Source organism: Uloborus diversus, chromosome 2 (genome assembly GCF_026930045.1).
Source record: "Uloborus diversus isolate 005 chromosome 2, Udiv.v.3.1, whole genome shotgun sequence".
In the NCBI taxonomy this organism is placed as follows: domain Eukaryota; kingdom Metazoa; phylum Arthropoda; class Arachnida; order Araneae; family Uloboridae; genus Uloborus; species Uloborus diversus.
The window spans coordinates 217,593,719-217,617,208 of record NC_072732.1 but is presented as its reverse complement, the minus strand read 5'-3'; the positions used below and the strand labels follow the sequence as shown (position 1 = coordinate 217,617,208).

Here is a 23,490-nt window from a genome sequence, read left to right as displayed (position 1 = left end):
ACAGGGGACCGTACTGATATCTACTACTATGAAAAAGGAAATAAAACAAGGTTGAGGTCACCCAATGATGTAGAAAAATATTGTAAGAAGAATAACATTGTTTACAATCCTGAGCTATTTGATTTCAAAAGTAAAAATGTACCTTATAATCCTTTGTTTGATATTTTTAATTCCCCTAATGAACAAATGGAACCCGAGCCAGAGGCAAATTTGTCAGAAGTGCTAATTCCCCAAAACTATAATCAATGCTTGAAAACCCCAGAAGTAAAACATTGGCAAGAAGCCATGTCAGAAGAAATGAAAGTGATTCTAGAAAGGGGGGTGTGGCAGTTAGTTCCCCAGCCAGTTGGTAAACCAGTACTTGGTAATAAGTGGGTCTATGACTTGAAGAGGAATGCTAAAGGGGAAATTGCCAGGTTTAAAAGCAGATTGGTTGCAATGGGAAATAGACAGGTGGCAGGAGAATCGTATTCTCAGGTTTTCTCCCCAGTTATCAATTTCTCCCTGATCAGAATGTTTTTCTCAATTCTGGTGATATTCCTGGGTTGGAGCCATTTCCAATTAGACGTAAAAAACGCATATCTTTATGCTGATTTGCATGAAGAAATCTATATGCGACAACCACAGGGTTTTGTAATCCCGGGAAAAGAAGACTGGGTATGCCGTCTAAAGAAATCGCTATATGGTCTCCATCAATCGGGGAGAAATTGGTACCTGGAAATTGATAGGGTTCTCCAAGGTCTAAATTTTATGAAATTTAAATGTAGTAACTGTGTTTATACAAGAAATAGAAATGTGTTTTTATTGATGTATGTAGATGATATAATAATTTTTGGAAAAAATGAAATTATAATTCAGGAAACAATTCAGGATTTATCAAAACATTACGATATTAAAGAATTAGGGAGAACTAAAAAATTATTGGGGGTAGAATTTGAAGAAACAAATGGGGGAATTTTTATACACCAAAATTCTTACATTAAGACAGTTTGTGAAAATTTTAAAAAGTATCAATACCCATACTCGACCCTCCCAATAGCGAAAGGTACAATTTTGTCTTTAGGTGATTGTCCAAAAACGGACCAAGAAATAAAAGAAATGGAGAAAGTACCTTATCGCAATTTATTGGGATGTTTGTCCTATATAGCAGGGAAAACTAGACCGGATATTGCCTATACAGTTAATCTATTATCTCAATTTCAAGCAAATCCGGGTAAAAAACATTGGCAGTGTTTATTAAGACTTTTAGGTTATTTAAAATATACAAATTATTATAAATTAAGTCTATCTGCAATAAATGAAATTAAAATCAATGGTTTTTCTGACTCAGACTATGCTGCTAATAGGGACGATAGGATTTCGATGGGGGGAATTATTATTTACATTGACAAAGTACCTATTATCTGGCGAACATTTAAACAAAAGTGTGTTTCATTGTCCACCATGGAAGCTGAGTATATCTCTTTGACTGAAGCAGCAAAAGAGGTGGTGTGGTTAAAAAGAATTTTAGAAGAAACATCACATTTTGAAATAGCTGGATATAAATTTAACGGGTCTGTAATTAATTGTGACAATATAGCTGCAATAGAATTTTCAAATTCCCCTATAGAAAATTCCAGAACAAAGCATATTGATGTCAGGTATCATTTTTTGAGAAACTTAGTAGATGAGAATACATTTGAATTAAAATATGTGAAAAGCGCAGAAAATCCTGCGGATACGTTTACCAAGCCTCTGACTCGGGGTACATTGAAAAAAATGTGCAAACTCATTTTTGGTAATTATGAAAATGTAAAAGTTTAATATTCAAATGTGTATATTTTTCAATGTTTCTCAAAAGTGTTTAAAAAATTTTTTAAATTGTTGTTTGAAATATGTCAGTTTTCATGTCGTTTTGAAGTGTATCGTGCTGTGTGACCGAGAAGGGGGGAATTTGTTGGCATAAATATTATTTTATTTTTATTCTCGGTCCACAGCCGATAATTTAAAGAATATAATTTAAAGTTAAGTGTACCTACTTTAAGCCCAGTCTGGTAAAAGTAGAACTTGTCAACTAGTTGGTGCTGACACTTCAATCGACAATTCCCCCACGCCATAATTAATGGCGACTGTTTACTGAAACCATTGAAGATTGCATGTCCGATGTGTCGATTCAGAAAAAGTTGAGTTGTCACCTAATTGATTCGAATTAATTCCACTTGTCGACCGCACGTGCTATGGAGAGGAGTACGAATATTCGCGGCAGTGGAATAAACAAATGAGTGATGGTTGAAGTAGAAGTTAGTGTGGTGACGTCATCGAGGCATGGAATCTCATTGGCTGATAAAACATGTATATTGTGGCGAGTGGCAGCACTCTGGGTGCAGTCTCTCTTCTCTCAACGATCCCCAGTTGTTGTTTTGATCGTGAAGCCTAGTCCGGCTCACGTGTGGGGGGGGGGGGGGTTTCCCCGCGATACTAGCGGGGGTTTTTTGTGGTATGTGAAACTAAATCTTCCAAGTCCTGGAATTAGTATGAGTCCAGGTGAAGAAACACTTGTGTTGTGTCCGGCCAATTAATATTGCCGGGGAAGTGAGTTCCTATGTGTCTACCTGAGATGTTCACCGATCTACGAACTGTCTAATGTTGCCTTTCCATTACGGACATTCCTGAAGTGTGATCCGGGCGACCTTTTGTGTGTCTTCAAGTTGATCCTTCAGACCGGCCAGCGACTACATCGACATTTTGGTGACATTTTTCCTTTATTTACTGGAACCACTTTTGTTATGATATTTTGGGGGTGTTATTTTATGGGGATGTTATAAAAATTCTAGTCATATTTAATAAATTTATTTTTCTGAAATATGTTTTTTTGCTTGTCTCCAACTTGACATTAAACAGCCAGTTAATGTTGGCTTAGTTTAAATATCTTAACTTTTGGATTTTAAACTTAACTTTAATTATGCCAACACTACACACACGTGCGCACGCGCACAGCACTGCATACACAACATGCACACACGAACGCCTACATAAACACACCCATACACACACAGCACTGCGTACACAACATGCACATACATGCTTACACACACACACACACACACACGCCTACACAAACACACGCATACATACACACACACGCACGTGATTGCGAAAAACTTAATTGTAATTCAAGATCCCAAAAATTCAAATTAATTTTTTTTTTGATTACTTTCTGTTTAGAGTGCCCACCCTCATATCATTCAGTTTTTCTTACTTGAACAAAGCATTCCAACCATAACATTCCATGTTGTAGTTTGTGATGTAATATAATACAGAAATGAAGTTAAAATAATTTATTGGGACTATATTAAAATTAATTATTTATATCAACCTTTGGAATATTAATGGTTTAATATGAAGTGAAAATAAAAGAGAGTGAACTAAAGTCTTCTCAAATTTCAGTGGCATGATTGCTGTTGCTCTGGATAACTTTTCTGTCATCATCGTCGATCACGACTCTAAAAATGTGGTGAGGATTTTTGATGATCACGAAAGTGCAATCTCTGATCTGGTAAGTAAATCCCGTTTCCTGTAAACACTTTTTACCCCCAAAACCATCACTGCCTGTATTTAGTCCTGGTTAAAATCAATCTGTTCTTATATTCAGACAGTATATCTGCCAACAAGCAAAAAAAAAAAAAGAAGCCATGAATCAAAACCACTTTTAAGAATTAAAAATTAAAAAAAAAAAAAAAAAAAAACTTATTTTAGACACAACCTCACAAAGTTCAAGAATTTTTCTCAGATACAGATGTTAGATATAATCTTTTGACATTATGCTCACATTATACAAGTTTCCCGCACTAATGTTTGTAGATTTCAAAGTAAACCTTTGAAATGGATGAAGCAATGAACAAGATCTAGATTAGGCATTTTTGGTTCTTTTTTTTGACACTAGTAAAGAATGAAAAACGAAAAAAGGAAAAACCTTATGTAACAGGTTGTGTGGACTCATCATGTCTTGTGAAATGTATGTGTTTCTGTTCAAAAATTTAAATGAAATAATATTTAAAATTATTTTTGATATTAGTTTTTTAAACTTTGAAAGAATTAACCACATGACACCCAATTGGCTGGTTGAGTAAATCGTCAACTCATGTCTACTAAATTGTTGAGCCTACTCATTGTCATTTGTCGCATTTTAAATTTTATGCAAAAAAGAAAATTTCAAAACAGTTTTATTTTGGATGAAGGAAAGGATTGCTTAGATGAAAATGTATTAATTCCTTCTTTATTTTACTATTTTATTCATGCTATTATTATTTTGTTTTGTTTTGCTTTAACTGAATTGTAAAACACGTTGTTTCTTATGCAATCCTCATAAATATAATGGCAAATGATCGAGTAACGCTCCTGATGTCATCATCAATGAATCTCGCATCATGGCATGATCATTTGATAATATGTTTTGGTAATGTTTGACATGCAGGGAAATGCTTTATTTTGACAAAGCTGAATGGATCCGGTCACTTCACTGTTTTACTGGTAAGACTCATTTTAGGAGAGTGAAGAAACAAAAAAGGGGTCAAAGATGAACACCATTTACTGGAATTTAGGGTTCACCCACTGGATTGAGGTTTAAAATTTCAACTATCAAAATATCACCAAACAGGCAATTGCTTTGTTCAGATGGAGATGCAATTTTCCTCCGTCATACCTTGAGGGTCGGTTTTCTAGTTTTTAATATATTTTTGTATCAAGTGGTTTTCTTTTTATGAATCAACCCTTTATGTTGTCATTCAGTCTTCCTTTTTTACTTCCTTTTACAAAAAAGGAAGTATTGTATTTGCGAAAAAATTTTCGCTCAAAAATCCACTTTAATTTCCATTTTACTCACCCCCGAATTAATGTTGAGTTTTTTTTTTTCGACTCGACCACAGGTGGATAAGTGCCTAAGAACGTATAGACACCCGAAATATCCATTTTGACGATTCCCGAGTTAGTTACAACGAATTTTCTCGTGACGTCTTTATGTACGTATGTATGTGTGTATGTATGTCGCATAACTGAAGAACGGTATGTCCTAGAAAGTTGAAATTTAGTACGTAGACTCCTAGTGGGGTCTAGTTGTGCACCTTCAATTTTGGTTGCATTCGGATGTTCCTAAGGGGGTCTTTTGCCCCTTTTTGGGGGAAATCATTGTTAATATTAATGGAAACTCAAGTGGTGTTATAATTTGGCGAACACTTGGCGATATATCGCCAGTCGTTTGGTCGCCAAGTTTTCTTGCCAACTTGGCGACAAATTTGGCAATTTTTTTTAGATTTTAAATCTGGTTTTAATTTGGCCACTGTAGGAAATATTTAGAGAATAAACTATTAAATCACATTAAAATTACCAATAATGGGAAAATGACATGAAATTGAAGTAAAAGGAAGTCATGTGAGGCACACATCAGCTCGTTTTGTTTTGTTTTTCTTTCATTATTGCACTTATTGAAACACTGTTCTTGAATATGAATGGATCTTCCAATTGATATACCATGATATCAGAATTATAAAGCCCAATTTTTTTTGTTGCATTATAAATCACCTATTTATCTTGACTGTTTCAGACGTTCAGTCCCGATTCAAGATGGTTGATAGTTGCCACCATGGATTCCTCCATCAAGACTTGGGATTTACCTTCTGGAAGGTATCTTTTCTGAATTTCAAAATATTTCTTATAATAGGTGTATCCAACTGTAATGTAATACGTTGTTTTTAGACGACTCTCTTCTCCAAAACTGTAAAATTTCTTTGCAAGAAATTTATCATAAAACTTCTTTTTTAAAATCAATGTTATATTTATTCAAGTAGCTTTTCAAAGCATGAAAGTATATTCACAATTTAGCATTGAATTGGTGTTCAAAATAATATGTAAGTAAATTTATAAAAAGTAAGCATTTAAGTTCTTAAATAATACTTGCAATGCTAACAAGCCTTGCATTTTTTGCCATTTTTAAAATTTATAAATGTTTTAAATTCCCAAAGATTTTAAATTTTTTTTTAGTAATCTTTAATTTGTTTTATGAAATCACTAGTGGTACCCACACGGCTTTGCCCGTAATAGAAATATTAAAAAGTCTTTTGGTTCGCCTGTATTTTTTACAAATAATGTATGGTGAATTTTTTCGCCAATTGGCTTGTGCCCATGTTACGGTTCCACGTTATGATAATTTCGTAATTTACTCATCCATCTTATGATAGTTTTGTTCTTAAAATTGGAATAGAAAAAAACCACATCGAATTTTCGAAAAATCGCTTTGAGGTGCACATCCCCATGCTACAAACTAATTTTATGCCAAATTTCATGAAAATCGGCCGAACGGTCTAGGCGCTATGCTCGTCACAGAGATCCAGACATCCTCCGGACATTCAGATATCCTCCTGACATCTAGACAGAGAGACTTTCAGCTTTATTACTAGTAAAGATTTGAAAAGAAAAATCATAAAAAAAATTACATTATGTGTTGAATTTGTGTAAAATAATCTGGATACACAATAAAATGACTGCAGTTATTGTTATAAATTGATAGGCAATTCTAATCATTATTATCCATTTACATAAAAGCAATTTAAATAAATAAGATGATAATTGATAAGCAAAGATCTTACCTTCTATTTGTTCATCTGTTGCCTTCACAATAATGTTTATCTCTATAGTCATTTTATATATTTTTTAAATTGTGTAGTGTTGTCACTGTTTCATGCTTTATGCGGTCACTGCTCAAGAATAATTTAACTAATAAAGAAATTAACAACATTTATTAGCTAACGTTACATCACATATCTACACTACGACGGTTCGAGAGAGACTGACTGTTTTACAATATGGACGCGGAACAAAAATGAATTAATATGTTGTGGTTTGGATTTGAAAGTTCACATTTTAGTTTACAGTTTTGGTTTGCTTTTAGCAAGGTTCCTCTTCAGTTCACTTTCAGAGATCACTATTGGAACGAAATTTCTAATAGTTATAAATTATTTAAACAGGTTGATTGACTGGTTCTTGTTGTCTCCCATTTGCACGAGCCTCACCATGTCGCCCACCGGAGAGTACTTGGCCACTGCTCATGCAGGAAAGGTGGGGGTGTACTTGTGGGCCAATGCCACCCTCTATTCCAATGTCTCCCTTCGACCGTTAAGAGAAGAACACGAACCGGCATCTATCGATCTCCCAGTCGTTACTCTGGAAGGGAAAGAGGGTGAGTTTTGGATTTTTCTTGTCATTGTGCAGACTGAATGTTAATTATAATACATAACTTAATTTGTATTTATTTATTTTTTCATTTAAAGTTATCCTTTTCAATCTATAGCTGGACTAACAAAAGTTGTTTCAAATAGTGTAGTAACCTTGAAACATAAAATTATAAATCAGTATTTTATTTTCAACTATTTTGAGGAGATTGTTAACTTAAAAATGTAAATGTATATATTGTGGAAACAATTTTCTATCCATAGTACAATAATGTTGTACTTGTTTTGTAATGAAATATTATAATTAGAAATTGTTTTAATCAGTCCAAAACAACTTAGTGATTGTGAAGTGTTAGCATTCATGGAATCGCAGGAAATCATTTGATATTTTGAATTTCAACTTTTTCCGTATCATTAAATAAATTTGTTTGGGTAATAATTAAGTGTAAAATTAGTTTACATGATTAATGAAGTATAAAAACTTTTACAAAAGCAAAAATGTGTTCTAATGTAAGGAATGTTTTATAATGTTCTTTCAGGAAAAATGAATCATTTTGCTTCGCCTCTCATTATTTCTTTAGCAAACAAATAGTAAACTAAATAATTTACTTCATTTCTAAATTGTTCCTACCTGACTAAAAATATCAAACTTTTCTGTTTCATTCACCCAAACATGTCCAAAGTGGACTCTTTATACAGTCAAACCTCGATATAAGTTCACTCGCTTATGAGGTCACCCTGCATATAAGGTCACTTTTTGAAAGTCCCGGCTCATTTAATAGGAATTCTAGGTTATGTCTTATTGGACATATGACAGGGTTCGTACTTGTCATGGAAATCCTGGAAAGTCATGTGGGAAAAAATAAGCAAATTTCAAACCTGGAAAAGTCATGGAAAATTGAAATTTTCAGTCCAAGTCATGGAAATGTATTTTCAGTCATGGAAAAATGTTCTGGGAAGAAGTAACAGTAGCTAAAAAGAGTATTGGAAATCTTGAGTGATTTAGCATTGCACCATGAAAGCTATTTAAACTGGAAAATTGAACGATCTCAGAAAACATTGCATCCAAGTTTGTTTCCATCACTCCTAAATTTGTATTTTAAAATTTATCAGAGTTCATCTCAATTGGTTGAAGGTTTTGGACACTTTAGTCAGGCGATAGAATACAGAAATAGGGGAATTTTAATGCTCACAAACAGCAGTGTCCAATATACGGCCTGCAAAACTAATCCATGCGACCCGCTGGTACATTCAGTGTCATTATTCAAACATATTCTAGAATTTCTGAACCTATTAATTTATATGCATTTGAAAATGTACAAATAAGTAAACAAGTACATTTAAATCAAAAGATTTATTTACTATGAAATGTTTTCATTTTTATTTTTTTTTAAATAAATATCTGGTTTAGAAACATGAATTTACTAAAGAATGTGGCTTTATTTTAAAGAACCAAAAAATTGTCAAGTTGATACTAAAAGGCAACTTTTGAAGCAAATTTATTGAAACTTAGTAATGATTCATTCAACCTTTTCCCCAATCATTATCATTCTGCCTGTTTATAAAAAAAATTGTCGACATTTAAGCAACATTCACTGTAGTTTTACTTAACTTAAACTTATATGATGAAAACAGATAAGAATTATTCAGTTTTTTAGGTGGACACTGATATTTTTTCAATCAGACAGTGGCATTCACATAGAAGTTTTGCTAATGCTCATTTCCAAAAAAGAGAAAAAAAATGGCAATTTTGATATTAAATAGCACTATTCTCTTCATGTAACAAGGTCATGAAATGACCCTGATATGATCAAGTCTTAATACATTAATCGCTTATAAGGTCACTTGTGTCCGATTTCTTTAAATGATTTCAATGCATAAGAAAGTTTCTTCAGTTCTAAGAATTTTTCGCAATATACAATCCTTAAAAAGGGAAAAGTCGTCCTTCGATTAACATAGCATGTAGTGCACGCAATGCAATACAGAGCGAGTATTATGACAGTGACACTAAAATATAAAGCAATAACAAAGGCACTCAGAGTGTACATTTCTCACTTTTTTACCAGTCATGAGAAGCCGAAGAAAACAATTAGAAACCATTGTGCTTAAATTAAAGGAAAAACCTATCAGTCCAGTATTAATGTAATTTTAAGTTTGTTAAGTTCAACATCAGTTCTCGGCTTGGGAATATTCGTAAGTAGCTTTACTCTACATGAAAGTTCTAAAACATCATTTTAAAATTTCTTACTGACTCCAAAGGTTTTAATTGGTTCAAGTTTATTAAACTATTATAACCTAGTTACTGATATTTTTGAACATTTTAAATAGAATTAATATTTTTGTTTATCGTTTACATCACTAGCGCAGCAAGAAATATCTTCTGGAGGGGGGTTTTGAGCAAAAATAACTTCTGAAGAGGGTTTTTTGATCAAAACCGCCCTTTCATATGCATAAACTACTGTATCATAATTTGCATTTATGTTAAAACCAATGTTTCTAGGGGGTGGTTTAACACCCCCTCTCCCCCCCACTCTGCTGAGCCACTGTCTTACATACATGTTTATTCCTCACATACGTTATGAAATATATATGAATGCCTTATAAGGTCAGTTTCGTGAAGTCCCGAGAGGTGACCTAATATCGAAGTCCAACTGTACCTTTTTTCCCTTTGAGTTTAAGCATGAACATTGCTGCTTTTTTGTGTTTTATTTCTTGATTGCTAAATTTTGTTACTCCGAATTCTGCTTATATGATATAGCTGACACCACTGGTGATGAAATCGATCCTGTTCCCGAAGAAGTAGTGGATTTTCCCGAATTTAAATCTCCGGAGCAGATATCGGACGAGCTGGTTACTCTCTCCATGCTGCCCAAATCTCATTGGCTGAATTTACTTGACCTGGATGTCATAAAGGTAAGTGCTGCACTAATTTTGCCTTAATAAATGTCCCTTAGAAATTACTCTGTAAAAGCGTAAGGGGATATTAAGCATTCAGGTTTTACCTATGTTTAAAAGTTACAAGGAATGAGTATGAAGATTGCATATTTTAATTTTCTTTTAAGTTCTGTTAAAGCATCTGTTTTTGCGAGCCCATCTTAATCGTGAAAATTTTAATTCATGCCTCGTGAAATAATTTTTTCTTTCAACTTTCTGTTCTTTTCATATAAAATTTGCAAGATTTTCAGCTCTTAAAATTGCTGATATCTTTATTTTTGTGAAAATTACAGCTTGCAAACATAAGTGGTTTTACAGTAGTTCTTGATCTGTGAAAGTAATTATTTTTTGCAACTCTTATGCATTTGATTCTTTTTTAAAGCTGAGTGTCGCTAAGGTAATGATTACCAGATGTAGAGATTTATCTCAAAAACTTGAATACTTGCTTGTAAAGACAGCAAGCATATTACTGTACTACTTTTTAACTATGTTTAAGTAAACTAGAAGAATAATTAAATTTGCTAATTTTTATTTTTTATTTTTATTTTTTCAATAGAATAAAAAGATCAGATAAAAATGACGAAAGTAGGATTGGGATTGGTTAGTCGTGAACAATTTTCATTCATGGCAACAGTTAAATCTTAAATATTATCAACCAGTCATTAAGAAGTTATGTTTTTATGCCATTATCAAATAGAATAACTGTAACATCTTAAGAGTTCAAAGTTGTATTGCTTGTAAGTAATAAGCATGCGAAGTCTTCAATTCCATAAATGATGGGTAGAAACCATTTACATGTGCTTTGCCAACATGAACACAATGTGTTGGCAATGACAACCAACAGCTAACAACCAACTGAACTCTCAATACAATGTGTTCCTTGCTAGGAGGCACATTCCTTCCCATGGTGCAACATTGGTTTTTTCATTTTTCTAATGCCTCAACTTGGGTTCCTCCCACGACCCAACAATAACATTGCACATAAAATACAATTCATATTTGTTACAATCGAGTTTGCAGTTGATAAAAGTATTGTCTGCTTTTTTCTCCTCTGCATTATTTTACCAACTATGTAATAATTCATTCGATTGCAGCGGCGCAATAAACCAAAGGAACCCGTGAAAGTGCCCAAAAACGCTCCATTTTTTCTGCCTGTGATATCTGGCCTCAAACCGACCTTCTTCATTGAAGAGAAAAAGGACTGGAAAGGCGAGGTGAGTTGCTTTTAAATCTTATATGTGTTTGATATTTTTTCCATTTATGTGGGTCATCCCTTGCTCAGTTTATAATATATTTTGAACATTTCTTATAGCTGATATGATAAATACAGTACAACCTCGATAGCTCAAATCTCTCGGGTCGGGAAAAAAAATTCGAGATATCAAGTTTTTGAGTTATCAAGGTTTTAAAAAAATTACACTAGAAACTCTCACAATTACACACACATACACTATATGCACTTATATATGTACTATGAGACCACTTTGAATTACGATCAATAAAGTAGTCTTCAATATTTTACTAGATTTAAAATTTTATAATTGTCGAAAGTGCACGGGAAGAGATTTTGAAATGAACAACAATTTCAACTTGGTTTTTCACCTAAAAATTTAAAAATTCTTATTTTCAACCAGTAGCTCCCCACATTCAAAAAAGTTTTCAGTAGCCATTTTGTAGGAGTTAAAAAGCAGAATGATGAGAATGAGGAACGCATTTTCCGTTTTCACTTGAAATCTGACTGGCGAAAAATCAACCCCCTTTCCTCAAAGTGGACAACATATTCGAGAGAAATGCACAAAGATTCTTAACTCTGGTGAAAACACAGCACCCCTTTCATACCAACACTTCCCTATTATCTTGCTTCGCTCCCCTAATCGCAAAGTTTCCAAGAAGAGAGATGAAAACTGGTCCTGGAACTGGTTTTACTACAAAAATTGCCTGAGAAAAACGACAACTGAAACTTGCTTCTGTGCAAAAATTTCGACATATCAAGGGTTTCGAAAAATAAATTTCGAGATAGCTATGGAAAATACATAGGGGTTTTTATAGAAAATGCAGGGGAAAAATGTTTTTTCGAGACGTCAAGGGTTTCGAGATAAGGAGGTTCGAGATATCAAGGTTCGACTGTATGTTCTTTGTTGTGTGAAATCATGGGTGCATGCTCTACCAGGGTGGCGACAGATCAGGGAGATCAGGGAAAAGTCAGGGAACTTTATTAATCAGGGAAAAGTCAGGGAAATATCAGGGAATTTTGAAAAAATAATAAAAAATCAGGGAAAATTGATTTTATGAAGAAAAAAAAAATTTTTTTTTTGCTTTACAAAATTAAGTACTTTAATTCCCTACGCATTTTCTGCCAATTATCTGCTCAAAAAAAAGTAAAATTACTGAGGTGTGATTATACACTGCCGCATATTTGTGCATCTTTTTTCCTCAACGTCAAAGTATTGAATCTTACTTATTCCCCACAGGATGAACTTCTTAAGATTGCTTCTGTGTCTGTTAGGTTGTTTATTTTACCTAGCTTGAAATTTCCTTTTACGCTTTCAATGTTACGTAAAATAAACAACTATACAGGCAAAGAGGAAGCCTTCTTTAATGCCTTAGCTCCTTTGCCTTTATACCATTGTCTCGAAGTAATTAGCATACTGTAATCACAATTTCAAGAAGAAATCTTTGGTTTTTGAATTAATACTATAAAAGCTTAAAAGTTACTACTTCTTCTCGTTTTTAATTTGATTGATAAAATTGAACTTTCAATAAAAAAAACTTTGTTTTTTGTCGTTATATTATTTGTCGTCACCGCAGATTATAAAGGTTTTCTTTTCTTCGGACTTAAGTGATTCTTTTATTTTATAACCAAGTTGTTTCTTTTATATATTTTGAAATTAAATAATTGCTTTTTTATTTCTTTTTTTTTTTTCCCTTGACTTTCAAAGTTGTTTGTTACAAAAGCAATGTAAGATTTTTTTTTCATTACATTCTGAAATCATTTGAAATAGAGTTAACTTGTGTACTTAAGTAAATATCTTTATTTTTTTATTGTTAAAATGCTGTATTCATTCATTAAAATCTATTCTTGATTAGAGAAATGCTCCTTATGAATGGATGTCAAATGGTTTCATCTTTTGCATAAATATGTCAATTAGTTCTATAAGAATAACTACATTACTTCTATTCTTTCACTATTACTTGTTATTCTTGCAACAATTATTATACTTTTTGAAAATTTAGTTCAAAATAATTTCAATTACTTTTTAGTTCTATCATAAATGCACACACGTTTTTAAGAGTGATTTTAAAAGTTTCTTAAAATTCTTATGCTAAGTGGTTTCTGAAGTTAAGTTTTTTTTTTCAATTCTCATATTTTTCCATGCAGAAAAATTTAATATACTATTTTGTAGGTTTTTTCCCCCAAAAAAATTGACTTGATATGTTTTTTTAACCATTTAAATAAAAAAATTAGCATCTTTTTAAAATATACCTTTAGTTCACCAACTTTACACAACTTAAAACGTTTAAAATACTGCGTTTTATACAAACATACAATGGATTTCAAGTAGAGCAAAGAAAGAAAACCATTATCATTGGTAACGTAAATCAGGGAAATTTGGTGAACTTAATCAGGGAAATAAGGGAAAAGTCAGGGAACTTTCTTTCACAGTTCCTGTCGCCACCCTGTCTACAAGAAATGGATATCTTTTATTTAATATTTTTTACTTTGTTTATTATTACAGTTGGCTCTCTCTTTAACGACTGTCAAGTGACCACAAAAAATCGTCCTTAAGTAGAAAGCATCCTTAAATAGAATGCTTTTAACACTGCGGTGGACCACACTACTTGGGACCGTGAAAAGTCATCGTTAAATAGAGAAAGTCGTTAAATAGAGCATCGTTAAACAGAGAGCCAACTGTATTCGTTTCAAGATAAACAAATTTTATAAAAATGATCTTGTTGGGGTAGGCTTTGAAATGCTGCAGAATTAAACAAAGAAATCTCCATTTATTGTTGTTTCTATTAGAAAAATAGTTCAAATTGTTTAAAATTTATAAAAATGAAGAAACAGCATTAACTAAACGGACTGAATTGGAAAAGGTCAAAAAGCGGAACAAATTTTTTACTGTTATAAGAATTCAAGTTTCATTCTTTGGGGCAATAGTGATTCAGTTAATATTGAATTAAGTTCCTGAAATTCATAAAACATATGATTTTTCATTTCTTTTTATTTATTTATTTATTTATTATCATTATTTATTCAGATTTGAAAATAACAATTAGTTTCAAAATTGAAAATAAATTTATGTAACATTTGCCATAGAAATTGTTTACATTATTTTTAAATCTATTGATTGTCTAAAAATAAAGATATTTTGAATTAAAAAAATTCTTAAAAGAGCAAGAAATTCATTTAAGACTACTTTCTAGAGGTGAAAAATGAAGTGTTTTTCTACAAAATATCAAAACTTACTAAATTTTTGGAACTAACACTAATAAGAATAATCAAAATGAGCATTTACTGTGAAAATTAAATTTTTAATTAACTTTTTCAATTTTGTTACAGCACCAAATGTAAATTGCACTCTTTGGCTATTTTTAACTGGAATTTCTTTGTATTTGCAGTAATTTCTAAAGAAAGTGCCACTGAATTGTTTTGATAATGTCTTTTAAAAAATGTTTAAAAAATCAAATTATTTAAATTTTTGCAAATTTTTTTACATGTTTACATAATAGCAAAAAATCTTACAAATACTAATTCTTTTCTTCCATTCTATTCTATTAAAAATGGAATTAATGCTTGAGTATTATTTAAAAAACAGTAGGAACCAAGGGCGCCCATATGGGGGGAGGGGGGCTCAGATATTTTCCCCATGGTTTAACAGGACTTTTTATTTTCCCCCATAGAAACCAATTTCAGTACTGATTAGAGTTATTAAAATTTTGACATTTTTAATAACTTATTCATTAATTGATAGAGAAAACATACATTTTTACACATGTAAATTCTAATTTCAAAGGGGGGCTTGAGCCCCCCCCCCCCCCTCCATATGAGCACCTTTGGTAAGAACCGATAGTTATCCAAAATCCTCTTTTTTTTTTTTTTTTTAATGTCATAAAATGTTTGTAAAACTATTTAAGAAAATGTTGCCAAAATTTGAGTGAAAAATTCTGATTAGTTTCGATACTATGAACACTTAAAGTGACTGGAGATTCATAAACATCACAGCATTTTTTGTTTTGTTTTTTTTTTCAAATGCGTTTTTCTTGAAACAGCGTTTTTTACAACTGGTGTACATTCTAGCTCAAAGAATTTTTGACCAATCGTTCTGAAAATTTGTGCGAATATTCTTTATTTAATTATAATCTATATGAACCTAACTCTTTGCTATTATTAATATATATATATTTTTTTAATGCAAGAAATGTGAAAAAAATGGTAGAAAAACATAACATTGTAACTTAAAAACATGCAATTTTCAATTTTTTTTATTACATTAGGAAAATATGCTGTTTACAAGAAAAAAAATTGTAATGATTACAGGCAAAAATTGTGGCTTCAACAATGCACACCAGCAACCAGCTCTGATTCCGACCGCTCATGAACAGCAGCTTCTAACTCCATTCATTCTAATGGAAATGACTTCAAAAAATGAATAAAATATCTTCCAAGTAAAAAAAAAATTCTGATTATTTCTTCCCTGTTAAAAAAAAATCACGAAAAATACTAAAATTTCGGCCTCCTAAACTGGTTTCCCTCCTTAAGACGGAAAACATAATGCATCTCGCAAAATAATGATTCTGTTTCACAATATGCATTATCTAGTAGTAGCGTAATTGTTTTAGGCTAATCTGCAAACAATCGCTTCTGTATATTGTTCTGCATGCTGTTTCAATTATGTACCAACTTTTTCTGATGGTCACAAATTTATTGCTGTTTAGAGTGACAAATCGAAAGTGCTTCAGGTGATGCAACATGGCTCAGAATTTTTTAGGATTCTAGAAGAGAGTGCTCGAACTGAAAAATGTAAGTTATTATTATATTTTAAAATATTTTGTAACATTAATACAAGATTTTGATTCAAAGATACAAATTAGTTGATGGGTTCTGTACTAGAAAAAAATTTTTATGTGTAATTTTATCATTTTTCTTGATGTTACTGATTTGAAAAAAAAAACTTGACGAGCAGTCATTAACTTAACTTCCAAAAATGCAAAGAAGTAATAGTTTCTGAGGATTCAAATTAGTTGCATAATATTTTGTGTTTTATAAAATGGGGTAGGTTATAACTTTTAATTGGTACCTTTCTTGATTAATTCCTGAATTCCCTTATAAAATATTTTTACAAGCAACTTTTGAAAAAGGGAGATGTTCATTAAAATCATGCTGAATTCAACTATGAATACAAAAGAAAATAAAAATAGAAAACTCCAAAACTAATTATTACTGTGAATTTTACGAGATTAGTTTTCGGCAACAGTACAATGCAGCATGGGGCAAAAATTAAACTCTGAAACATGTTGTCAAGTTTTTTATCAGTTATTGTGAGGGTCATTGTATCATTAGAGGTTAAAAAATGATTAAACTCTCATTTGTTTAAAGAACTGAGGAACCTTTAAATTAACTTTTCTGGCAAAATGGCCATGCGAATGGCCTGCCATTTTTTAAATTATTTATGTTAATATCTGAGTTTAATGTTAGTGAAGTAAAAGCTAGCATTTTTCCTTTCCTTCTAATTACCTTGGTTTGGTTCATCTTTTTATAAGTTAATTTACTTGCTGAAGTATTTAACTTTCTAATTACTTTCTTTCATCTCATTGTTTTATCTCTCTACCTTTAAGATTTTGATAGGAAAAATAAACTGCAGATAATGACCTTTTTACCTGGTACATGCAAGGTGTTCCGTTTTAACCGGCAAACCTTTGTTTTCGCAACCATTAGTCCTAGATGTATACTTCCAGTTGCAAAAATGTTCAAAATCAGATGCAGAGTTAAGATATTGAAAGCGTGAAATAAAAATAAGTAAAAAAAAATTAATTTGAATTTTGACATCTTGAATTCAAATTATGTTTTTCGCAAATAGGGCGTGTGTGGTTGTGTGTATTCGTATGTGTATGTGTCTATTGTGTTTATGTGTGTGTAGTTGTGTATGTATGCGCGTGTGTGTAGGACATGGATGCAACCTGGAGACGGCTTTCGCTAGAGGTGCAGCATTGTGAGGACCCGGTCGACGGTGGTGCTGCAGAGGGTGGGGGTGGGAAAATAAAATGATAGGAACGTCAAAAACAGTCAAATGAGAACAATAAGCAATCGTGATTGCTCAAAAATACAAAATTTAACGTTTTATACGGGCCCCAGGTCCCCTTACTTATATTCAGGGAAGTAATCTCCATTGAAAAACAATTCCAACACAAAATGTTTGAAATTAGTCCGACCAATATTCACGGAGAAATGAAACACAGCATTTTGTGACTTATACCACTTTTCACTCACTGTCAATAACACCTTTAAGGGGAAAATATAGCGTTAACAAGTGTTTAAAATTATATGCGTCCCTAGAGTGTGGTTTTTAAAATTGTTCGAGGTTTTGTAATGTGTTTTTGCATATCATAGCGTAACATTTGTATTTATTTTTGAATAACAATGAAAAATATAAATACTTTGTTTTTCTTACTTTGACAACCTGTCATTCTTCTGAAAGGGCAATATGTTCCAATCTCATCTTCTTTATGGTCCCATAAAACTTTGAACTGAAATATCTCCTTGAGTTTTGGTCGCACAAATGTCGAGTTTTTTGTGTTAGTATTCATTTTCAATGTAAATTATTTCTTTAATGTTAGTTAGGGGATCTAGAGCCCATATAAAAAGTTAAATTTTGTATTTTGTGACTCATTTTTATTTTTACTTCAAACTTTCAATATCTTAATTCTGCATCTGATTTCGAACATTTTTGCGACTGCAAGTATACATCTAGGACTAACGGTTGCAAAAAAAAAAAGTTTTGCAGGTTTAACACTAGAAAGACGGAAGCGGTCATTTTGACCGCAAACGCTTTTCAAATGCTCATATTTGCTGCGTTTAATTTTCAAACTCAGTTTCCTTCATTGACTTTTCCTAACTATTTATTAAGATCTTACATCAGTAATTTTTTTTCTTTAGGATTATTATTATAGTCGCTATAAATGTTTATACCTAGAAAGACTGACTGCGGTCATTTTGACCGCTTAGTGAACCTTTCTTTATGCATCCGTTTTCTTCTTTTTTCTCTTATCAGTTGTGTGTACTATGGACTATTGTTTGTTGTCAGGGTGAGTAATGTTCTTTTGAGCTTGAGTAGTACCTGCTGGTCAGGTTTAATTTTTTGAACTGTTAGGAAAATGCGAAACACCTGCTGGTTGCATGGTTTCAGTTTTCTGCTATCTGCACAGGGGGCAAAGTTGAGAATGGTAAATTTGAAAAGCATGTGACTGGATACGTGAAATTACTTTGGGTCTAAAAAGAAGTAAATATAAACAGGTAAATTCCAAAAATGTTTGCTGGAATTCTTTTGTGCACCAAAACATGTGCTTTGCTAGAAACATTGACGTTTGTTTTCTTAGATGATAATGAAGTGTTCAGTCACATAATTATCTTTATGATGTCAAGAACCGTTGACAAGCAAAACTTATAGGAACATTAATTGCTGAAACTGTTGCAGATGTATCTAAAACAGATAATGGTTTGAATGAACAGTCTGACTTATCTGAAGAGAAACCTATTCCTAGCGATGAAAATAGTTAGCTTTCATGAGATTACTGCGAATATTTTTCAGAGCCTAGATTTGCAGAAAAGGATTGTTCTTCTGAGTTAGAATCAGAAGAAACTTCACTAATAAAAACTGATGATCAATATATAAAAAGCAGTGAAAGAAAAGGGGAAAAGGGCCTACGCCGAAAAAAAAGGGGAAATTTTCAAAAACGTAAAAATTAAATATTTCTTTAATTTCCTCCAAGTCACCTCCACTGATCAATTTTGCTGCATGTAAATAAGTATCTACCTCAGGAAAAAGATTAAAATTGTGTCAAATTAAACTATGCGGAAATAAATCTACGAGCATTTGTTCTGATTGCCAAAAAAAAAAAAACTGTGAATGGCTAATATACAGGTGACCTGATAACATAAGAATTTTGAAATACTGTAAAAGATAGTAATGTACGGTATCTTGCGTTATTTAGATATTTTTTACATCAAACACATGCATGGTTGATTATAGTACTTGTTAGTTATTACATGCTAAGAAATTTTCCTCTTTTTTGAACAAATTTGCTCTTTCTCAAAGCGAATTGTGTAAAGCATGTATTTGACTTAATCAAACATAAAATTTAAAAAAAAAGCTATCTAAGACTTATTTGCAGACTATATTACGATTAAATTGTTAAATCAAATTCTGACATGTTAAAACAAATCTTTTCTATGGTTAAAAATCCCGAAAGGAGGAAATTTCCAATCTTTTCAGTATGGCGGTCAAAGTGACCGCTGCTAGTCTTTCTAGGTATACGCAAAACGCCGTCTTTCTAGTGTTAAACGGAACACCCTGTATAACTGAAAATTATGTCCTCTGTTGTTGCAAATCTAATAGTTAAAAACAAAATCAGCATTGCAAAAATGCCACTCATCATAGAAATGCAGAGTAATAAATACTGATGCAAAATATTTTTATCTTATTACTCAATTTTGTGTCATAGATATGCCTGTCATGGAGAGTTTGAAAACTTTTGCGCCTTCCAAAATAGACGTCGAAATAAGATGCCTCAGTCCCGAAAATGGGGGCTCCGTACAGCTCATGGAATGCTTTTTAAAAGCCATGTACGAGGTTATGAAAACGAACAGCCATTTTGAACTTGTTCACTCCTATTTAGCCCTATTTTTACAGGTAAGTTGGTAACTGTCTTAAAATTTTGACCCTCATATGATATAGCATTGTGATACCATAAGTTTTTTTCTTTGCAGTTGGATCATCATAGTATGTTTTCTTTTATTTATAGCCCTGGTTATAAATGATATTAATGTCGATAGATTTTCTGTTGTGTTTTATAAAACTAATGGATATCTCAATATTTAATTATTATCGTTATAAAATCTACATAAGATGCAAGAACTTCTCTGTGATGCATCACAGTGTAAAAAAGGGAATTAAGGGAGTTTAATCTGAAATATTACGATACAAACACTCATTTCTTGAAAAAAAAGTGAGTACAGTAGAGTCTCGAACGTTCGAGGTTCCACTTAATCCGAGGTGCTTTATTTATAGTTCAAGTTAATTTTTTAAGTAGCTAAAAGACTGATTTTCATTAAAATTTATGAAAACAGAATTTTTATGTTACAGTAAAACTTATTAGCTACATTAAGTGTAAAAATAAAAATACATAATTAAAGTAGGTACATTGACTGAAGTTGTTTCAACAACGTTAGCCCTAAATGGTACGAAATATTCTTTATCTACAAGATATGGATTAAGAAATGCCTTGGAGAAAATAACTCGATATGTAAAATTGGCATTGATTTGCCACAAAAACCATGTTAATATGCCGTTTGGAAGATTTGATTGCAATTAAAAAATAGTGCACAACTTGATGCACATGAGTTGCATGTACGAATATTAAACCATACAAAACTAATCGTTTTTGTGTTAACCAAGATACATAAGAAAGCATGCACATGTATACAAACATCATGGAAAGCTCGTCGAAATGGACTCGGGCATAGTCAAAATACATGTTTTAATTGCCTACAAATTTTCACACATAAATACGTACGGATATCCAGAAAATCTAAAGCCAAAATTTGTTTCAACGTAATTCAAATGGAAATTTATATTGAAATCTGAGTGAAATTTTTCCTGAAAATTATACTTCTTTTTCTAGACACAAGAAAGTAAGTCTCCTCCTTATGTTGTACAAATAGTGTAAATTTTTAATCTGAAAGAATTTTCCAGATAATCCGAGTTTTCTGTAATCCGAGGTGACGTGAGTCCCGATTACCTCACATTTTTGAGACTCGACTGTATGTAATTTAAAATTTTACTACTTGTTTGTTGAAAAGCAGATTAAAAACTAGTATGTTGTGGCCATCACGAAACTTTCTTCTATATCTTTCGTATAATTATGATCCCTCCCCATGTTTGACGAGGAAGCAATATTCCCAACAAAAACAAAATTATACACGTAAAAACTTAACGACCATCCCAAGTCTCGATTTATCTCAAAAGCAAAGCAAAGAATGAAAATTGATAATTATTTTAAAAGCCTTGCTTAAAATAATTACAAACATTTATTTGTTAACAAACACAAGATGGCAACAGTTAAATAGTTTAAATCGTGATTTTCTTGTAGTTTTCCAACCATTAAAATCACGCGAATTACGCAGAGGACAGTTTATAACGATTTATCTTTCTTATTGTTAGCTATTTTTATTCACAAAGAAAAAAATCAGCCCCCTATGGTGCAATTGGCGCTAAAATTGAACCAACTCCTGTTTACATATGGATTGACATTTATTCCAAATTTCATTCAGAACATAGCATTACTTGAGATGTGGCACTCACAATGGAAAACAAAGAACATTCGATTGCGCCACCCCCTTTTCAGCTATTGACGCCAAAATAGAATCAGCTCTTATACTCTCTAATGGCTATTTGTCGATAAATTTTTGTTTGATTCCGTTCATTATTTCTTGAGATACAGCAGTCACAATTGACGACAAAAAACGTTCTATAGCTCAACCCCTGTTTGAGCTATTGACACCAAAATTGAATCAGCACCTGTACCTGTTAGAGGCAACATATGGACCAAGTTTTGTTTGATTCCGTCAGTTACTTCCTGGGGAATAGCAGGCAAGCATAACTCAAAAAATGCCACATTGCTCCACTCCCTTTGGAGGAATTCGCACCAAAAACCAATGGGCACAAGTTTACACATATGTGTACCAAATTTTGTTCGATTTCATGTAGTTTTTGCTGTAGAGCGGCCACAAAAAACTGGTCACACACATACGTGACACACACGCACACAGACAGACAGACATTTTTCAAAAATGGTCGAAATGGACTCAGCACACCTCAAAACGTTCGAATTCGTCAAAATTCCAATTTTGAAAATTTGCACGAATCCAATACTTTCTTCTATGTATTAGATATAGAAGAAAGTAAAAAGGGCACATTTAAGGTAGCATATGTTAAAATAGCTTCCAACATTTTAAATAATTGTAAAATTTGAAAGATGCAAAAGAATTGAAATCTCAAACACTGTATGCAATTTTTGGTGAAGTTCTCAAAAATTCAGGTTAAATACAAGTTTTGAATAAGTCTATTCTTTCATTGCACTAAATTTGACGCTGGCTCTTCAAAGAAAAAATTAAAAATTTCCCAAAATAATCGCATACAAGTAAAATTGGACAAATCATTGCTTAATCTAGATCCCAAATTTAGTGTTTGATATAGTTGGGGTAAACCTAACCCATAGCATCGTAATGCTGTGATCAAGATCTGCGTAGCCTTCACAGTGCTGCCAGGTTAGGTTAGCCCTAACTATAGTAATGATAGTCTACTGCTGGTGTGTTTTACATTTGATTATCTTTTTTCAGGTTCATTGCGATGTAGTTGCTTCCGAAGAAAAGCTTGTATCGTTGCTTCAGGAAATTGGGAAAGTGAAAGCTTGGGATACATTACAAGAAAAAATTAACTACTGCCTCTGTGTTGGGCACTATACCAGAAGTGCTGTTCTCTGATGCTTCAATTATTTAGAAACAACCTGTGTATATAATTGTATCATATTAAAAATATTGTTATTTCTTATTTTATAATGTTTCACTCAAACAAATTGGCCAAGCAGTTCTTTAAAATATGGATTTAAATATACCAGGTATTTATAGGGAAAGAAAATAGAAAGTAGCAGCACTACATTCATGTGTTTTTTTTTTTTTTTTTTTTTTGGAAAAGAAACCTACATTGCTGATGATAGAACAATAATTTGCAGAATGCATAGTTAAAATTGATTTAGTCTAGTTAATGCAAGATAAAACCTAATAGCTTTCCAAAATTACTCCAGAATTTTAAACTATTCCCAAATATATATCAACACTGACTATTAAAGAAGCAGCAGCTATTGTAAGTTTATTTTGTTCTTTAATCAGGGCCCATGCTAGGTACTTCAAACCGTTAGCTAGTAAATTACTCGCATTTTAAAACTTAATGGTGAATTTCTTTTGTTGAAAAACTTATTAGCAAACAAAATATAATTTAATAAAATATGCAGTGCAAACACTTTCTTTTATTTTAAATATAGACATTTTTATTTAAATAAGACACTTAGTTTTCATTCT

General features: G+C 32.1%; 1 protein-coding gene across 1 annotated transcript in view; it reads left to right on the top strand.

Moving 5' to 3' along the window:
* LOC129216814 (WD repeat-containing protein 36-like) overlaps positions 1 to 22,896 on the top strand; it is a 58,203-nt gene extending 35,307 nt beyond the window's left edge. Inside the window, exons 13-20 of the mRNA XM_054851031.1 lie at positions 3,427 to 3,535; positions 5,579 to 5,658; positions 6,999 to 7,210; positions 9,961 to 10,115; positions 11,231 to 11,350; positions 16,074 to 16,158; positions 19,857 to 20,044; positions 22,753 to 22,896. Coding sequence (XP_054707006.1) covers positions 3,427 to 3,535; positions 5,579 to 5,658; positions 6,999 to 7,210; positions 9,961 to 10,115; positions 11,231 to 11,350; positions 16,074 to 16,158; positions 19,857 to 20,044; positions 22,753 to 22,896 — 1,093 coding nt within the window. The remainder of the gene's footprint in view (positions 1 to 3,426; positions 3,536 to 5,578; positions 5,659 to 6,998; positions 7,211 to 9,960; positions 10,116 to 11,230; positions 11,351 to 16,073; positions 16,159 to 19,856; positions 20,045 to 22,752) is intronic.
* Positions 22,897 to 23,490: the final 594 nt, after the last annotated feature.